At 45.6% G+C, this 13,679-nt stretch overlaps 1 protein-coding gene across 2 annotated transcripts in view; it reads right to left on the bottom strand.

Annotated features, from left to right (window-relative positions):
* si:dkey-233k19.3 (dynein axonemal heavy chain 11) overlaps window positions 1–13,679 on the bottom strand; it is a 93,826-nt gene that overhangs the window by 13,765 nt on the left and 66,382 nt on the right. For both annotated transcript variants that reach the window (XR_009808833.1, XM_061915914.1), the window contains 2 exons: window positions 293–497; window positions 28–192 (listed from right to left, as the gene is read on the bottom strand). Coding sequence is in view for 1 of the 2 variants with exons in the window: in XM_061915914.1 (XP_061771898.1) it covers window positions 28–192; window positions 293–497 (370 nt within the window). In the remaining variant the exon portion in view is untranslated. The remainder of the gene's footprint in view (window positions 1–27; window positions 193–292; window positions 498–13,679) is intronic.

Raw genomic sequence — 13,679 nt, 5'->3', positions numbered from 1 at the left:
GACAAGCGCTACATGGGAGTGTCTTACTTTATCCTGGATGTAAGCCGCTGTAGTCTTGGTGTTCTCAAGTTGCTCCACAAGAGAAATATCACCCAGGAAATTACCGCAGGCTGCAGAGAGGCGACTTAGCAGATCATCCTCTAACCTATTCAGCTCTATCTTAAAGTGGTTCTGCTGTGTGGTCAACTCCATCTTGGAAAGCGTGCAGAAAACAATTTTTTTTTTTTTAATGTCGTCTCTACTGAAGAGTTGCAAGACAATTTGACAGATTTCTTGAGGTCGGGAGGGTTACCTTTTGGGCTTCTAGATCAGGTCTTTCCCGGGACACTACCTGTCCCAGCAGCTGCTCCTCCAGACCAGCAGGGGTCACGGTGAAGTTTATGAGAGTGACTTGAGCCTGGAATTCAGGAGGGAAGTGTGGATTGGCCAGTTTGGTGTGCAAAATAAGATGGAAATTACTGTTGTATTCACACTCTTTGTTTCCAATCTGAATGCACCTGGATGACACAAAATAATACTTGTTTTACAAAGCTAGCCAAAGTACAGCTTGATTAATTGTGAGTTTGTTCAACTATATGCAGTAATATAACATCAATCAATCAATCAATGTTTTTTTATATAGCCCTAAATGACAAGTGTCTCAAAGGGCTGCACAAGCCACAACTTGTTACACAGATAGTCACTGACTGGTGTATGCGTGTGTGTGTGTGTGTCTGTGTCTGAATAAGGTCGCATTCTTTTTAATCTTTACAAGCTGCCTCTTGGGGATGTCCTTAAGAGACATGGCATCAGTTTCCAAAGTTACGCTGATGATACACAGTTGTACATTGCCGTGTCTCCTGATGACATAGGACCAATACATACAACCTTTTCAACTACATTTTATGGATGGCAGTACATTCGACCAGGACAAAACAGAGTTTTTTGTTATATGTCCTGAAAACCAGAAAAATAAACTTTTACCAAAATTACATGAATATAAACCAACACGACCAAAACAAATCTGGAAATCATTTTTGGCTCTGAACCGACTTTTATCCTGTGTATTAAAAATATTTCAAAATTATATTTTTATAGGAACTTAGTCAGATACCTCAGTTACCACCAATGTATCCCTCAGGCCAACACGGTGGTGCTAATGCATGCTTTCATTTCCTGTCGTTTTATTATGCCAGGCTTGATGGTATTCCCAAAAAGAATATCAAAAATCTACAATGCGTACAAAACTCCACTGCACGCGTGCTAACGAGGACCAGAGGGAGGAACCATGTTACACCAGTTTTTTTTTTTTTTTTTTTTTTTTTTGAATGGGTTTCTATGGCCGTGCAACTGTATCTAAGCCACACGTCACCAAGTCCAATGCAAAGTGTCGGATGCAGCGGTGTAAAGTACGTCGCCACCGGACTCTAGAGCAGTAAAAAAACATTCTCTGGAGTGATGAATCACTCGTTTCCATCTGGCAATCTGATGGATGAGTCTGTGTTTGGAAATTGCCAGGAGAACGGTACATTTCGGACTGCATTGCGCTGAACGTGAAATTTGGTGGAGGAGGAATAATGGTGTGGGGTTATTTTTCAGGAGTTGGGCTTGGTCCCTTAGTTCCAGTGAAAGGAACTTTGAATGCTCCAGGATACCAAAACATTTTGGACAATTACATGCTCCCAACCTTGTGGGAACAGTTTGCAGCGGGCCCATTCCTATTCCAACACGACTGTGCACCAGTGCACAAAGCAAGGTCCATAAAGACATAGATGACAGAGTCTGGCGTGGATGAACTTGACTGGCCTGCACAGAGTCCTGGCCTGAACCCGATAAAACACCTTTGGGATGAATTAGAACAGAGACTAAGAGCCAGTCCTTCTCGACCAACATTAGTATGTGACGTAATCGATGCGCTTTTGGAAAAATTGTCAAAAATCCTTTAAACACACTCCGCAACCTTGTGGACAGTCTTCCCAGAATAGTTGAGGCTGTAATAGCAGCAAAAGGTGGGCCGACATCATAGTGAATCTTATGGGTTAGGAATGGGATTGCACTTCAAGTTCATATGTGAGTCAAGGCAGGTGGCCAAATATTTTTGGCAATGTAGTGTAAGTAATGAAAATTTGAATTACAAAAGAAAGCAGATAAATGGAGGGAAAGAAAGAGAAGCAAAATGTGATTATATGCATGAATGTATGTATGCAAATGTGCCTGTGTATGTACAAGATGTGTATATGTATGTTTGTACAGAGAATATTCTTGACGATGTATGTACCGTCTGTGTGTATGTATATACTGTATTTGTGTGTGTATGTGCAAGCGTATGTACCTACCTATATACTGTATGTGCGTAAGTATCTATACGTGCGTGTATAGGTACAGTATATATGTACAAACCTTGTTTCCATATGATGTGGGAAATTGTGTTAGATGTAAATATAAACGGAATACAACGATTTGCAAATCATTTTCAACCCATATTCAGTTGAATATGCTACAAAGACAACATATTTGACGTTCAGACTGATAAACTTTTTTTTTTTGCAAATAATCATTAACTTTAGAATTTGATGCCAGCAACACGTGACAAAGATGTTGGGAAAGGTGGCATTAAATACTGATAAAGTTGAGGAATGCTCATCAAACACTTATATGGAAGATCCCACAGGTGTGCAGGCTATTTCGGAACAGGTGGGTGCCATGATTGGGTATAAAAGCAGCTTCCATGAGATGCTAAGTATTTCACAAACAAGGATGGGGTCAGGGCCACCACTTTGTAAACAAATTGTCAAACAGTTTTAGGAACAACATTTCTCAACGAGCAATTGCAAGGAATTTTGGGATTTTACCATCTACGGTCCGTAAAATCATCAAAAGGTTCAGAGAATCTGGAGAAATCACTGCACGTAAGCGATGATATTACGGACCTTTGACCCCTCAGGCGGTACTGCATCAAAAACCAACATCAGTGTGTAAAGGATATCGCCACATGGGCTCAGGAACACTTCATAAAACCACTGTTAGTAACTACAGTCGGTCGCTACATCTGTAAGTGCAAGTTAAAACTGTACTATGCAAAGCCAAAGCCATTTATCAACAACAACCTGAAACACCGCCGGCTTGGCTAGGCCCGAGCTCACCTAAGATGAACTGATGCAAAGTGGAAAGGTGTTCTGTGGTCTGACAAGTCCACATTTCAAATTATATTTGGAAACAGAAGACGTGGTGTCCTCCAGAACAAAGAGGAAAATAACCATTCGGATTGTTATAGGCGCAAAGTTCAAAAGCCAGCATCTGTGATAGTATGGGGGTGTATTAGTGCCCAAGGCATGGGTAACTTACACATCTGTGAAGGCACCATTAATGCTGAAAGGTCCATACAGGTTTTGGAGCAACATATGTTGTCATCCAAGCAACATTATCATGGACGCCCCTGCTTATTTCAGCAAGACAATGCCAAGCCACGTGTTACAACAGCGTGGCTTCGTAGTAAAAGAGTGCGGGTACTTTCTTGGCCCGCCTGCAGTCCAGACCTGTCTCCTATCGAAAATGTGTGGCGCATTATGAAGCGTAAAATACGAAAGCGGAGACCCCGGACTGTTGAACGACTAAAGCTCTACATAAAACAAGAACCTGTATGGACCTTTCAGCATTAATGGTGCCTTCACAGATGTGTAGGTTACCCATGCCTGGGGCACTAATACACCCCCATACCATCACAGATGCTGGCTTTTGAACTTAGCGCCTATAACAATCCGAATGGTTATGTTCCTTTGTTCTGGAGGACACCACGTCTTCTGTTTCCAAATATAATTTGAAATGTGGACTCGTCAGACAACAGAACACCTTTCCACTTTGCATCAGTCCATCTTAGGTGAATCGGGCCCAGCCAAGCCGGCGGCGTTCATGTTGCTGTTGATAAATGGCTTTGGCTTTGCATAGTAGAGTTTTAACTGGCACTTACAGATGTAGCGACCAACTGTATTTACTGACAGTGGTTTTATGAAGTGTTCCAGATCCCTTCGACACCCTGACTGGGCCTATAAATTATGTCCATAAAAGTTGTTAACAAAATCTGTGACGAAGGGCAGCCCTGGTGGAGTCCAACCCTCACTAAAAACAAAACTGAATTACTGCCGGCAATGCAGACCAAGCTCTGACACTGATCATACAGACATTGGACCACCACAATCAAGGTGGTTTGATACCCCATACTGCGGACTCTCCACAGGACTTCCCAAGGGACATGGTCGAACGCCTTCTCCAAGTCCATAAAACACATGTAGACTGGTTGGGAAAATTTCCATGCACCCTCAATGATCCTACCTAAAATATAGAGTTGGTCCACAGTTCCATAACCAGGACAAAACCGAACTGCTCCTCCTGAATCCGAGGTTCAACTATCTGACGTATCCTCGTCTCCAGTACACCTGAATAAACCTTACCGGGAAGTCTGAGGAATGCGTTCCCACGATAATTGGAACAAACCCTCCGGTTCCCCTTTTTAAATAGAGGGACCACCACCCCAGTCTAGCAATCCAGAAGCACCGGCTCCGATGTACACGCATTGAGTCTTGGCACTTACGACAGCCCCACATTATCAAGATCCTTAAGGAACTCCGGGAGGATCTCATATAGCCCGGGGCCGTGCAACCGAGGAGCTTCTTACCTCAGCCTTACAAATATGAGAGGCTACAGCGGTGTCCCAAAGCACTGCTTCCGCATTGAAAGACGTGTAAATGGGATTAAGGAGGTCTTTGAAGTATTTTGCCACCAATCCAAAACATTCCCAGTCAATGTCAGCAGCACACCGTCCCCACTAAATACGGTGTTGACAGTGCACTGCTTCCCCCTCCTGAGGCAGTGGATAGTGGTCCAGAATCGGTTCGAAGCCGTGCGGAAGTCGTTTTTCATGACTTCCCCAAACTCCTACTATGTCTGAGTTTTTGCCTCTGCAACCGCCAAAGTCGCACACCGCTTGGCCTGTTGGTACCTGTCTGCTGCCTCTGGAGTCCCATTAGCCAAAAGGACCTGATAGGACTCATTCTTCAGCTTCACGGCATCCCTCACCGTTGGTGTCCACCAGCAGGTTCTGGGATTATCGCCACAACAGGCAAAAACCACCTTGCGGCCAAAGCTCCGATGGGCTGCCTCGACAATAGAGGCACGGAACATGGTCCAATACTAGGACCAACATTGTATAATCTCTATATAAATGACATTCGTAAAGTTACAAAGGACTTAAACTTAGCATTATTCACGGATGATACAACAGCGTTTTGTTCAGGAGAGAACACATAGAAGCCCATACAATAACAGAAAAAAATAACAAATTAAAAAGATGGTTTGACAAAAACAGACTATCTTTGAATCTCACTAAAACTAAAATAATGCTTTTTGTAACAGTAGAAGAGAAAGTCAAACACAAATACAAATAGACGGAATAGAAATTGAACAAGTAAACGAAACCACATTTCTAAGTATGATGATTTATAATAAACTGAACAGGAGATCTAATGCAAAAAAATATACAATATAAAGTAGCAAGAAACACCTCAATAATGAATAAAGCAAAATTTGTTCTAGACCAAAAATCACTTCATATCTCTACTGCTTTCTAGTGTTACCATATCTTAGTTATTGTGTAGAAATATGGGGAATTAACTACAAAAGTACACTTCATTCATTAACTGTGTTACAAAAAAGATCAGTTAGAATAATACATAATGTCGGATATAGAGAACATACAAAACCCGTTTCCATATGAGTTGGGAAATTGTGTTAGATGTAAATACACTGCTCCAAAAAATAAAAAGAACAGCTTTTTATCAGGGTATGTCATGAATTCAATTGCACTTTTCTGATAAGGTTTTGGTCTTTTACGTGGTAGAGGGGGTTGTTAATCAGTTTCAGCTGCATTGATGTTGATGGAATTAACAACAGACGCCCTAGAGGGGAAACAACGAGATGGCCCCCAAAACAGGACTGGTTTTGCAGGTGTATGCCATTTCAAGTTCCTCCCTCTTGATATTTTTAACTGTTTTTCCACAAGTGTTGGCTTTAGCTAGAGTCATTATCACGACTGGGAGCATGAGGCTATTTCTTAACCCTCCTGAAGTTGCGCAGATTGTCCAACTCCTCCAGGATGGCACATCCATGCGTGCTGTTGCAAGAAGATTTGATGTGTCCCCCAGTACAATCTCCAGAGCATGGAGGAGATTCCAGGAAACAGGCAGTTACTCTAGGAGAGCTGGACAGGGCCGTAGACGGTCCTCATCCCATCAGCAGCAGTATCTGCTGCTTTGTGCGAGGAGGAACAGGTTGAGCACTGCCCGAGCCCTACTAGTGTGAATGTCTCTGCCCAAATAGTCAGAAACAGACTTCACGAGGGTGGCCTCAGGGCACGACGTCCTGTAGTGTGCCCTGTGCTCACTGCTCAGAATCGTGGAGCTCGAGCTTGAATAGCACTCATGATCACCTGATCTAAACCCGATAGAACACCTCTGGGACATAATGTTTCGGTCCATCAGACGCCGCCAAGTGGCTCCTCAGACTTTACAGGAGCTCACTGATGCCCTCAGACAGATCTGGGAGGACATCCCGCAAGACACCATCTGTCGTCTCATTAGGAGCATGCCGCGCGTTGTCAAACATGCATTCAAGCACATGGGGGCCACACAAGATATTGAAAATAATTTTGAGTTGCAGAAATTGAATTTAGGCAAAATGGACGAGCCTGCCACATCATTTTTTCACTTTGATTTTTGGGATGTCTATATACTGAGCCCTCTGAAGGCGGAAAACTTTTTTCCGTCAAAAGATGTGGCATCCTTTTGTTCCTGAGACATTAAACTGTTCATATCAGTATAGATATCCAACATTTTTTGTCACCATTGAAATCTGATGTGTTTTCAAAGTGTTTCTTTAATTTTTTTGAGCAGTGTATAAACGGAATATAATGATTTGCAAATCCTTTTCAACCCATATTCATTGGAAAGCACTATGAAGACAAGATATTTGATGTTCAAACTCATAAACTTTATTTTTGTTTGCAAATAATAATTAACTTAGAATTTCATGACAAAGAGCAGCTCGAAGACCTCTATGAAGAAGAAAAATCATGGACCCAGATTTCCCGGAGGTGGGGGCAAGATGGCGAGTGCCTGGTGGCCGGGCCTGTTCCCATGGGGCCCGGCCGGGCACAGCCCGAAGAGGCAATGTGGGTCACCCCCTCCAATGGGCTCATCACCCATAGCAGGGGCCATAGAGGTCGGGTGCGATGTGAGCTGGGCGGAAACAGAAGGCAGGGCACTTGGCGGTCCGATCCTCGGCTACAGAAGCTAGCTCTTGGGACGTGGAACGTCACCTCACTGGGGGTAAGGAGCCTGAGCTAGTGCGCGAAGTGGAGAAGTTCCGGCTGGATATAGTCGGACTCACTTTGACGCACAGCAAGGGCTCTGGAACCACTTCTCTCGAGAGGGGCTGGACTCTCTTCCACTCTGGCGTTGCCGGCAGTGAGAGGCGACGGGCTGGGGTGGCAATTCTTGTTGGCCCCCGGCTCAAAGCCTGCACGTTGGAGCTCAACCCAGTGGACGAAAGGGTAGCCTCCCTCCGCCTTCGGGTGGGGGGACGGGTCCTGACTGTTGTTTGCGCTTACGCACCAAACAGCAGTTCAGAGTACCCACCCTTTTTGGGTACACTCAAGGGAGTACTGGAAAGTGCTTCCCCAGGTGATTCCCTTGTCCTACTGGGGGACTTCAACGCTCATGTTGGCAACGACAGTGAAACCTGGAGAGGCGTGATTGGGAAGAATGGCCGCCCGGATCTGAACCCGAGTGGTGTTTTGTTATTGGACTTTTATGCTCGTCAGAGTTTGTCCATAACAAACACCATGTTCAAACATAAGGGTGTCCATATGTGCACTTGGCACCAGGACACCCTAGGCCGCAGTTCCATGATCGACTTTGAAGTTGTGTCATCGGATTTGCGGCCTCATGTTTTGGACACTCGGGTGAAGAGGGGGGTAGAGCTTTTTACCGATCACCACCTGGTGGTGAGTTGGCTGCGATGGTGGGGGAGAATGCCGGACAGACATGGCCCAAACGCATTGTGAGGGTCTGCTGGGAACGTCTGGCAGAGTCTCCTGTCAGAGAAAGTTTCAAATCCCACCTCCGGAAGAACTTTGAACATGTCACGAGGGGGTGCTGGACATTGAGTCCGAGTGGACCATGTTCCGCACCTCTATTGTCGAGGCGGCTGATTGGAGCTGTGGCCGCAAGGTAGTTGGTGCCTGTCGAGGCGGTAATCCTAGAACCCGTTGGTGGACACCAGCGGTGAGGGATGCCGTCAAGCTGAAGAAGGAGTCCTATCGGGTTCTTTTGGCTCATAGGACTCCGGAGGCAGTGGACAGGTACCGACAGGCCAAGCGGTGTGCAGTTTCAGCAGTCGCGGAGGCAAAAACCAAGACATGGGAGGAGTTCGGGGAAGCAATGGAAAACAACTTCCGGATGGCTTCGAAACGATTCTGGACCACCACCCGCGGCCTCAGGGGGGGGAAGCAGTGCACTATCAACACGTGGTGCGGATGGTGTTCTGCTGACCTCAACTGCGGATGTTGCGGATAGGTGGAAGGAATAATTCGAAGACCTCTTCAATCCCACCAACACGTCTTCCTATGAGGAAACAGTGCCTGGGGAATCTGTGGTGGGCTATCCTATTTCTGGGGCTGAGGTTGCTAAGGTAGTTAAAAAGCTCCCCGGTGGCAAGGCCCCAGGGGTGGATGAGATCCGCCCGGATTTCCTTAAGGCTCTGGATGCTGTGGGGCTGTCTTGGTTGACAAGACTCTGCAGCATCGCGTGGACATCGGGGGCGGTACCTCTGGATTGGCAGACCGGGGGGGTGGTTCTTCTGTTTAAGAAGGGGGACCGGAGGGTGTGTTCCAACTATCGTGGGATCACACTCCTCAGCCTTCCCGGTAAGGTTTATTCAGGTGTACTGGAGAGGAGGCTACGCCAGATAGTCGAACCTCGGATTCAGGAGGAACAGTGTGGTTTTCGTCCTGGTCGTGGAACTGTGGACCAGCTCTATACTCTCGGCAGGATTCTTGAGGGTGCATGGGAGTTTGCCCAACCAGTCTACATGTGCTTTGTGGACTTAGAGAAGGCATTCGACCATGTCCCTCGGGAATTCCTGTGGGGAGTGCTCAGAGAGTATGGGGTACTAGACTGTCTTATTGTGGCAGTCCGCTCCCTGTACGATCAGTGTCAGAGCTTGGTCTGCATTGCCGGCAGTAAGTCGAACACATTTCCAGTGAGGATTGGACTCCGCCAAGGCTGTCCTTTGTCACTGATTCTGTTCAGAACTTTTATGGACAGAATTTCTAGGCGCAGTCAAGGCGTTGAGGGGTTCCGGTGTGGTGGCCGCGGGATTAGGTCTCTGCTTTTTGCAGATGATGTTGTCCTGATGGCTTCATCTGGCCGGGATCTTCAGCTCTCACTGGATCGGTTCGCAGCAGAGTGTGAAGCGACCGGAATAAGAGTCAGCACCTCCAAGTCTGTGTCCATGGTTCTCGCCCGGAAAAAGGTGGAATGCCATTTCCGGGTTGGGGAGGAAACCCTGCCCCAAGTGGAGGAGTTCAAGTACCTAGGAGTCTTGTTCACGAGTGAGGGAAGAGTGGATCGTGAGTTCGACAGGCGGATCGGTGTGGCCTCTTCAGTAATGCGGACGTTGTACCGATCCGTTGTGGTGAAGAAGGAGCTGAGCCGGAAGGCAAAGCTCTCAATTTACCGGTCGATCTACGTTCCCATCCTCACCTATGGTCATGAGCTTTGGGTTATGACCGAAAGGATAAGATCACGGGTACAAGCGGCCGAAATGAGTTTCCTCTCCCTTAGAGATAGGGTGAGAAGCTCTGTCATCCCGGAGGAACTCAAAGTAAAGCCACTGATCCTCCACATCGAGAGGAGCCATATAAGGTGGTTCGGGCATCTGGTCAGGATGCTACCGGAACACCTCCCTAGAGAGGTGTTTAGGGCACGTCCAACTGGTAGGAGGCCTTGGGGAAGACCCAGGACACGTTGGGAAGACTACGTCTCCCGGCTGGCCTGGGAACGCCTCGGGATCCCCCGGGAAGAGCTAGACAAAGTGGCTGGGGAGAGGGAAGTCTGGGCTTCCCTGCTTAGGGTGCTTCCCCCGCGACCCGACCTCGGATAAGCGGAAGAAGATGGACGGATGGATGGATGGATGGAATTTCATGGCTGCAACACGTGCCAAAGTAGTTGGAAAAGGGCATGTTCACCACTGTGTTACATCACATTTTCTTTTAACAACACTCAATAAACAATTGGGAACTGAGGAAACTAATTGTTGAAGCTTTGAAAGTGAAATTCTTTACCATTCTTGCTTGATGTACAGCCTAATTTGTTCAACAGTCCGGGGTCTTGTTGTCGTATTTTAAGCTTCATAATGCGCCACACATTTTCTGTGGGTGACATGTCTGGACTGCAGGTGGGCAAGGAAAGTACCCGCAGTCTTTTACTACGAAGCTACACTGTTGTAACACGTAGCTTGGCATTGTTTTGCTGAAATAAGCAGGGGCGTCCATGATGACGTTGCTTGGATGACCACATATGTTGCTCCAAAACCTGTATGGACCATTCAGCAGTAATGGTGCCTTCACAGATGTATAAGTTACCCATGCCTTGGGCACTAATACACCCCCATACCATCACAGATGCTGGCTTTTGAACTTTGCGCCTATAACAATCCGGATGGTTATTTTCCTCTTTGTTCCGGATGACACCACGTCCACAATTTCCAAATTTAATTTGAAATGTGGACTCGTCAGACCACAGAACACTTTTCCACTTTGCATCACTCCATCTTAGACGAACTTAGGCCCAGCGAAGCCGGCGGCGTTCCTGGGTGTTGTTGATAAATGGCTTTGGCTTTGCATAGTTTTAACTTACATTTACAGATGTAGCGACCAACTGTAGTTACTGACAGTGGTTTTATGAAGTGTTCCTGAGCCCATGTGGTGATATCCTTTACACACTGATGTCGCTTTTTGATGCACTACGGCCGGAGGGATCAAAGGTCTTTAATATCATCGCTTACGTGCAGTAATTTCTCCCGATTCTCTGAACCTTTTGATGATTTTACGGACCGTAGATGGTAAAATCCCAAAATGCCTTGCAATAGCTCGTTGAGAAATGTTGTTCTAAAACTGTTCGACAATTTGCTTACAAATTGGTGACCCTCGCCCCATCCTTGTTTGTGAATTACTTAACATTTCATGGAAGCTGCTATTATACCCAATCATGACACCCACCTGTTCCCAATTAGTCGTCACACCTGTGGGATGTTCCAAATAAGTTTTTGATGAGCATTCCTCAACTTTATCAGTATTTATTGCCACCTTTCACAACTTCTTTGTCAAATGTTGCTGGCATCAAATTCTTAAGTTAATGTTTATTTGCCAAAAAAAAAAAGTTTATCAGTTTGAACATCAAATATGTTGTCTTTGTAGCATATTCAACTGAATATGGGTTGAAAATGGGGTTGAAAATGATTTGCAAATCATTGTATTCCATTTATATTTACATCGAACACAATTTCCCAACTCATATGGAAACGGGGTTTGTACAATATGTGTTGTTAGATCTCCAGTGTGGATGCATCAAAGGTGGCGTTTTTCCTCAGCGCCATGCCATGTTTTGTTACTGTCAATGGTGTTATGAGCACATGCACACGTGTGTGCAAGTGTCTGTTTTCTTCTCTTCATTTGATTTTGATTCCAAACATTGTCAACCTAATAACATTCCCATCTTTGTCAAACAAAAATACTTTTCAATTCAACAAACTTCCCACTAACTTAAAGAGTCAGTTATATTCCGGACAAATATATATGAAAGATCATTTCCTCAGCAGCCAATATATATCTGCTCCTGCATTTCAATTAAATTAGCGCAGGCTTGATGATCCTAGTGGCTTTTCATTTTTCTCTAATTAACCCTCAGATGGAAGGCAAAAGCACTGGTTCTACAGCACAGGTTTCCTGTGTCCTAATCGGGTTCAACTCTATATCTTCACAAGCCAGAATTAATGTACTATTGATAGAACCATTACTCCACCAAATTAAAGTCCGTGCTGATGGATTGTCTTGTAGTCTTCCGTCAGCCATGAAAGGAATAATTAGTATTCATTACTTCACACTCTACAACATTCCAATTATTAATGAACTTCAGCTGCGAAGCCCCACCAGATCCATCATGACCGACCCGCTGGTTGTATTAATCATCGACAGAAACAAGTGTACGGGTCATCTACAAGGAATAAACTGATAATCATATTTAATATGATGAATTGTGTTCTTGGGAAAGACGTGATGTAGTGTGGCTAACATGCAAAGAGATGCTGTGAACTGTTAGCCATACAAATCAGAACCAAATCCATGTAAGTATGCATGGTAGGAATCCTAGGAATGGTGTCGATATGGAGAATGTTCAACTGTTTAGTCTACTAACACATCCCTATGAGATGGAATTTGCAAATAATTCAGCCAGTAATGGAATTATAATTGGTTGATTGGCAACACTAAAATGTCCCTAGTGTGTGAATGTGAGTGGGAATGTTGTCTGTCTATCTATGTTGGCCCTGCGACGAGGTGGCGACTTGTCCAGGGTGTACACCGCCTTCCGCACGAATGCAGCTGAGATAGGCTCCAGCAGCACCCGCGTCCCCGAAATTGACAAGCGGTAGAAAATGTATGGATGTATGGATGGATAACAGTGCAGCAGCAGGAGCAGCACACATGGAGAAATGAAATGAAATACAGCTTTGGTTTCTAGAACTATTATAACCAAAAGCACAAGCTCACAGGTACAAGAGACCGAAATGAGTTTCCTCCGCCGGGTGGCGGGGCTCTCCCTTAGAGATAGGGTGAGAAGCTCTGCCATTCGGGAGGAGCTCAAAGTAAAGCCGCTTCTCCTCCACATCGAGAGGAGCCAGATGAGGTGGTCCGGGCATCTGGTCAGGGTGCCAGCCGAAAACCTCCCTCGGGAGGTGTTTAGGGCACGTCCAACCAGTAGGCGACCACGGGGAAGACCCACGACAGGTTGGGAAGACTATGTCTCCCGGCTACCCTGGGAATGCCTCAGGATCTCCCGGGAAGATCTGGAAGAAGTGGCTTTGGAGAGGGAAGTCTGGGCTTCCCTGCTTAGGCTGCTGCCCCCGCGATCCGACCTCGAATAAGCGGAAGAAGATGGATGGATGTTTTCTAGAACAAATCCTATTTATAACCACACTGGTAAAGACAAACTCATCAGAAATAAACCGAACAAGAAGGAACATAATTTAGAATAATCCTAGTGAAATTGCAATTTTGAAGCTGATTATTCCCAGATTCTTTGAATGTTTACCATCCAGTAAATCACGGAACATTATTATGACATTTTTAAGTTGAATCGACAACATGATGGAGGGCCACTTATTAACATTTAAGGAAACAACACACCAGTCTTTCATTGTCTCCCACTGTGGTTACATTGAAGCCAGGTGCTACATACGCTTCATCATATTCTGGTATGGCAAAAAAGCATGTTCCCCAAGATCACACGTGCCCCTCCTGGCATTGCACCGGGGCCCCCCAGGGGGGCCAACCCCACTGTTTGAGAAGAACAGCCCTATGGGAATCTGGG

Source organism: Nerophis ophidion, linkage group LG11 (genome assembly GCF_033978795.1).
Source record: "Nerophis ophidion isolate RoL-2023_Sa linkage group LG11, RoL_Noph_v1.0, whole genome shotgun sequence".
NCBI classification, from domain to species: domain Eukaryota; kingdom Metazoa; phylum Chordata; class Actinopteri; order Syngnathiformes; family Syngnathidae; genus Nerophis; species Nerophis ophidion.
The sequence above is the reverse complement of the archived record's forward strand: the minus strand, read 5'-3'. Positions and strand labels throughout refer to the sequence as shown.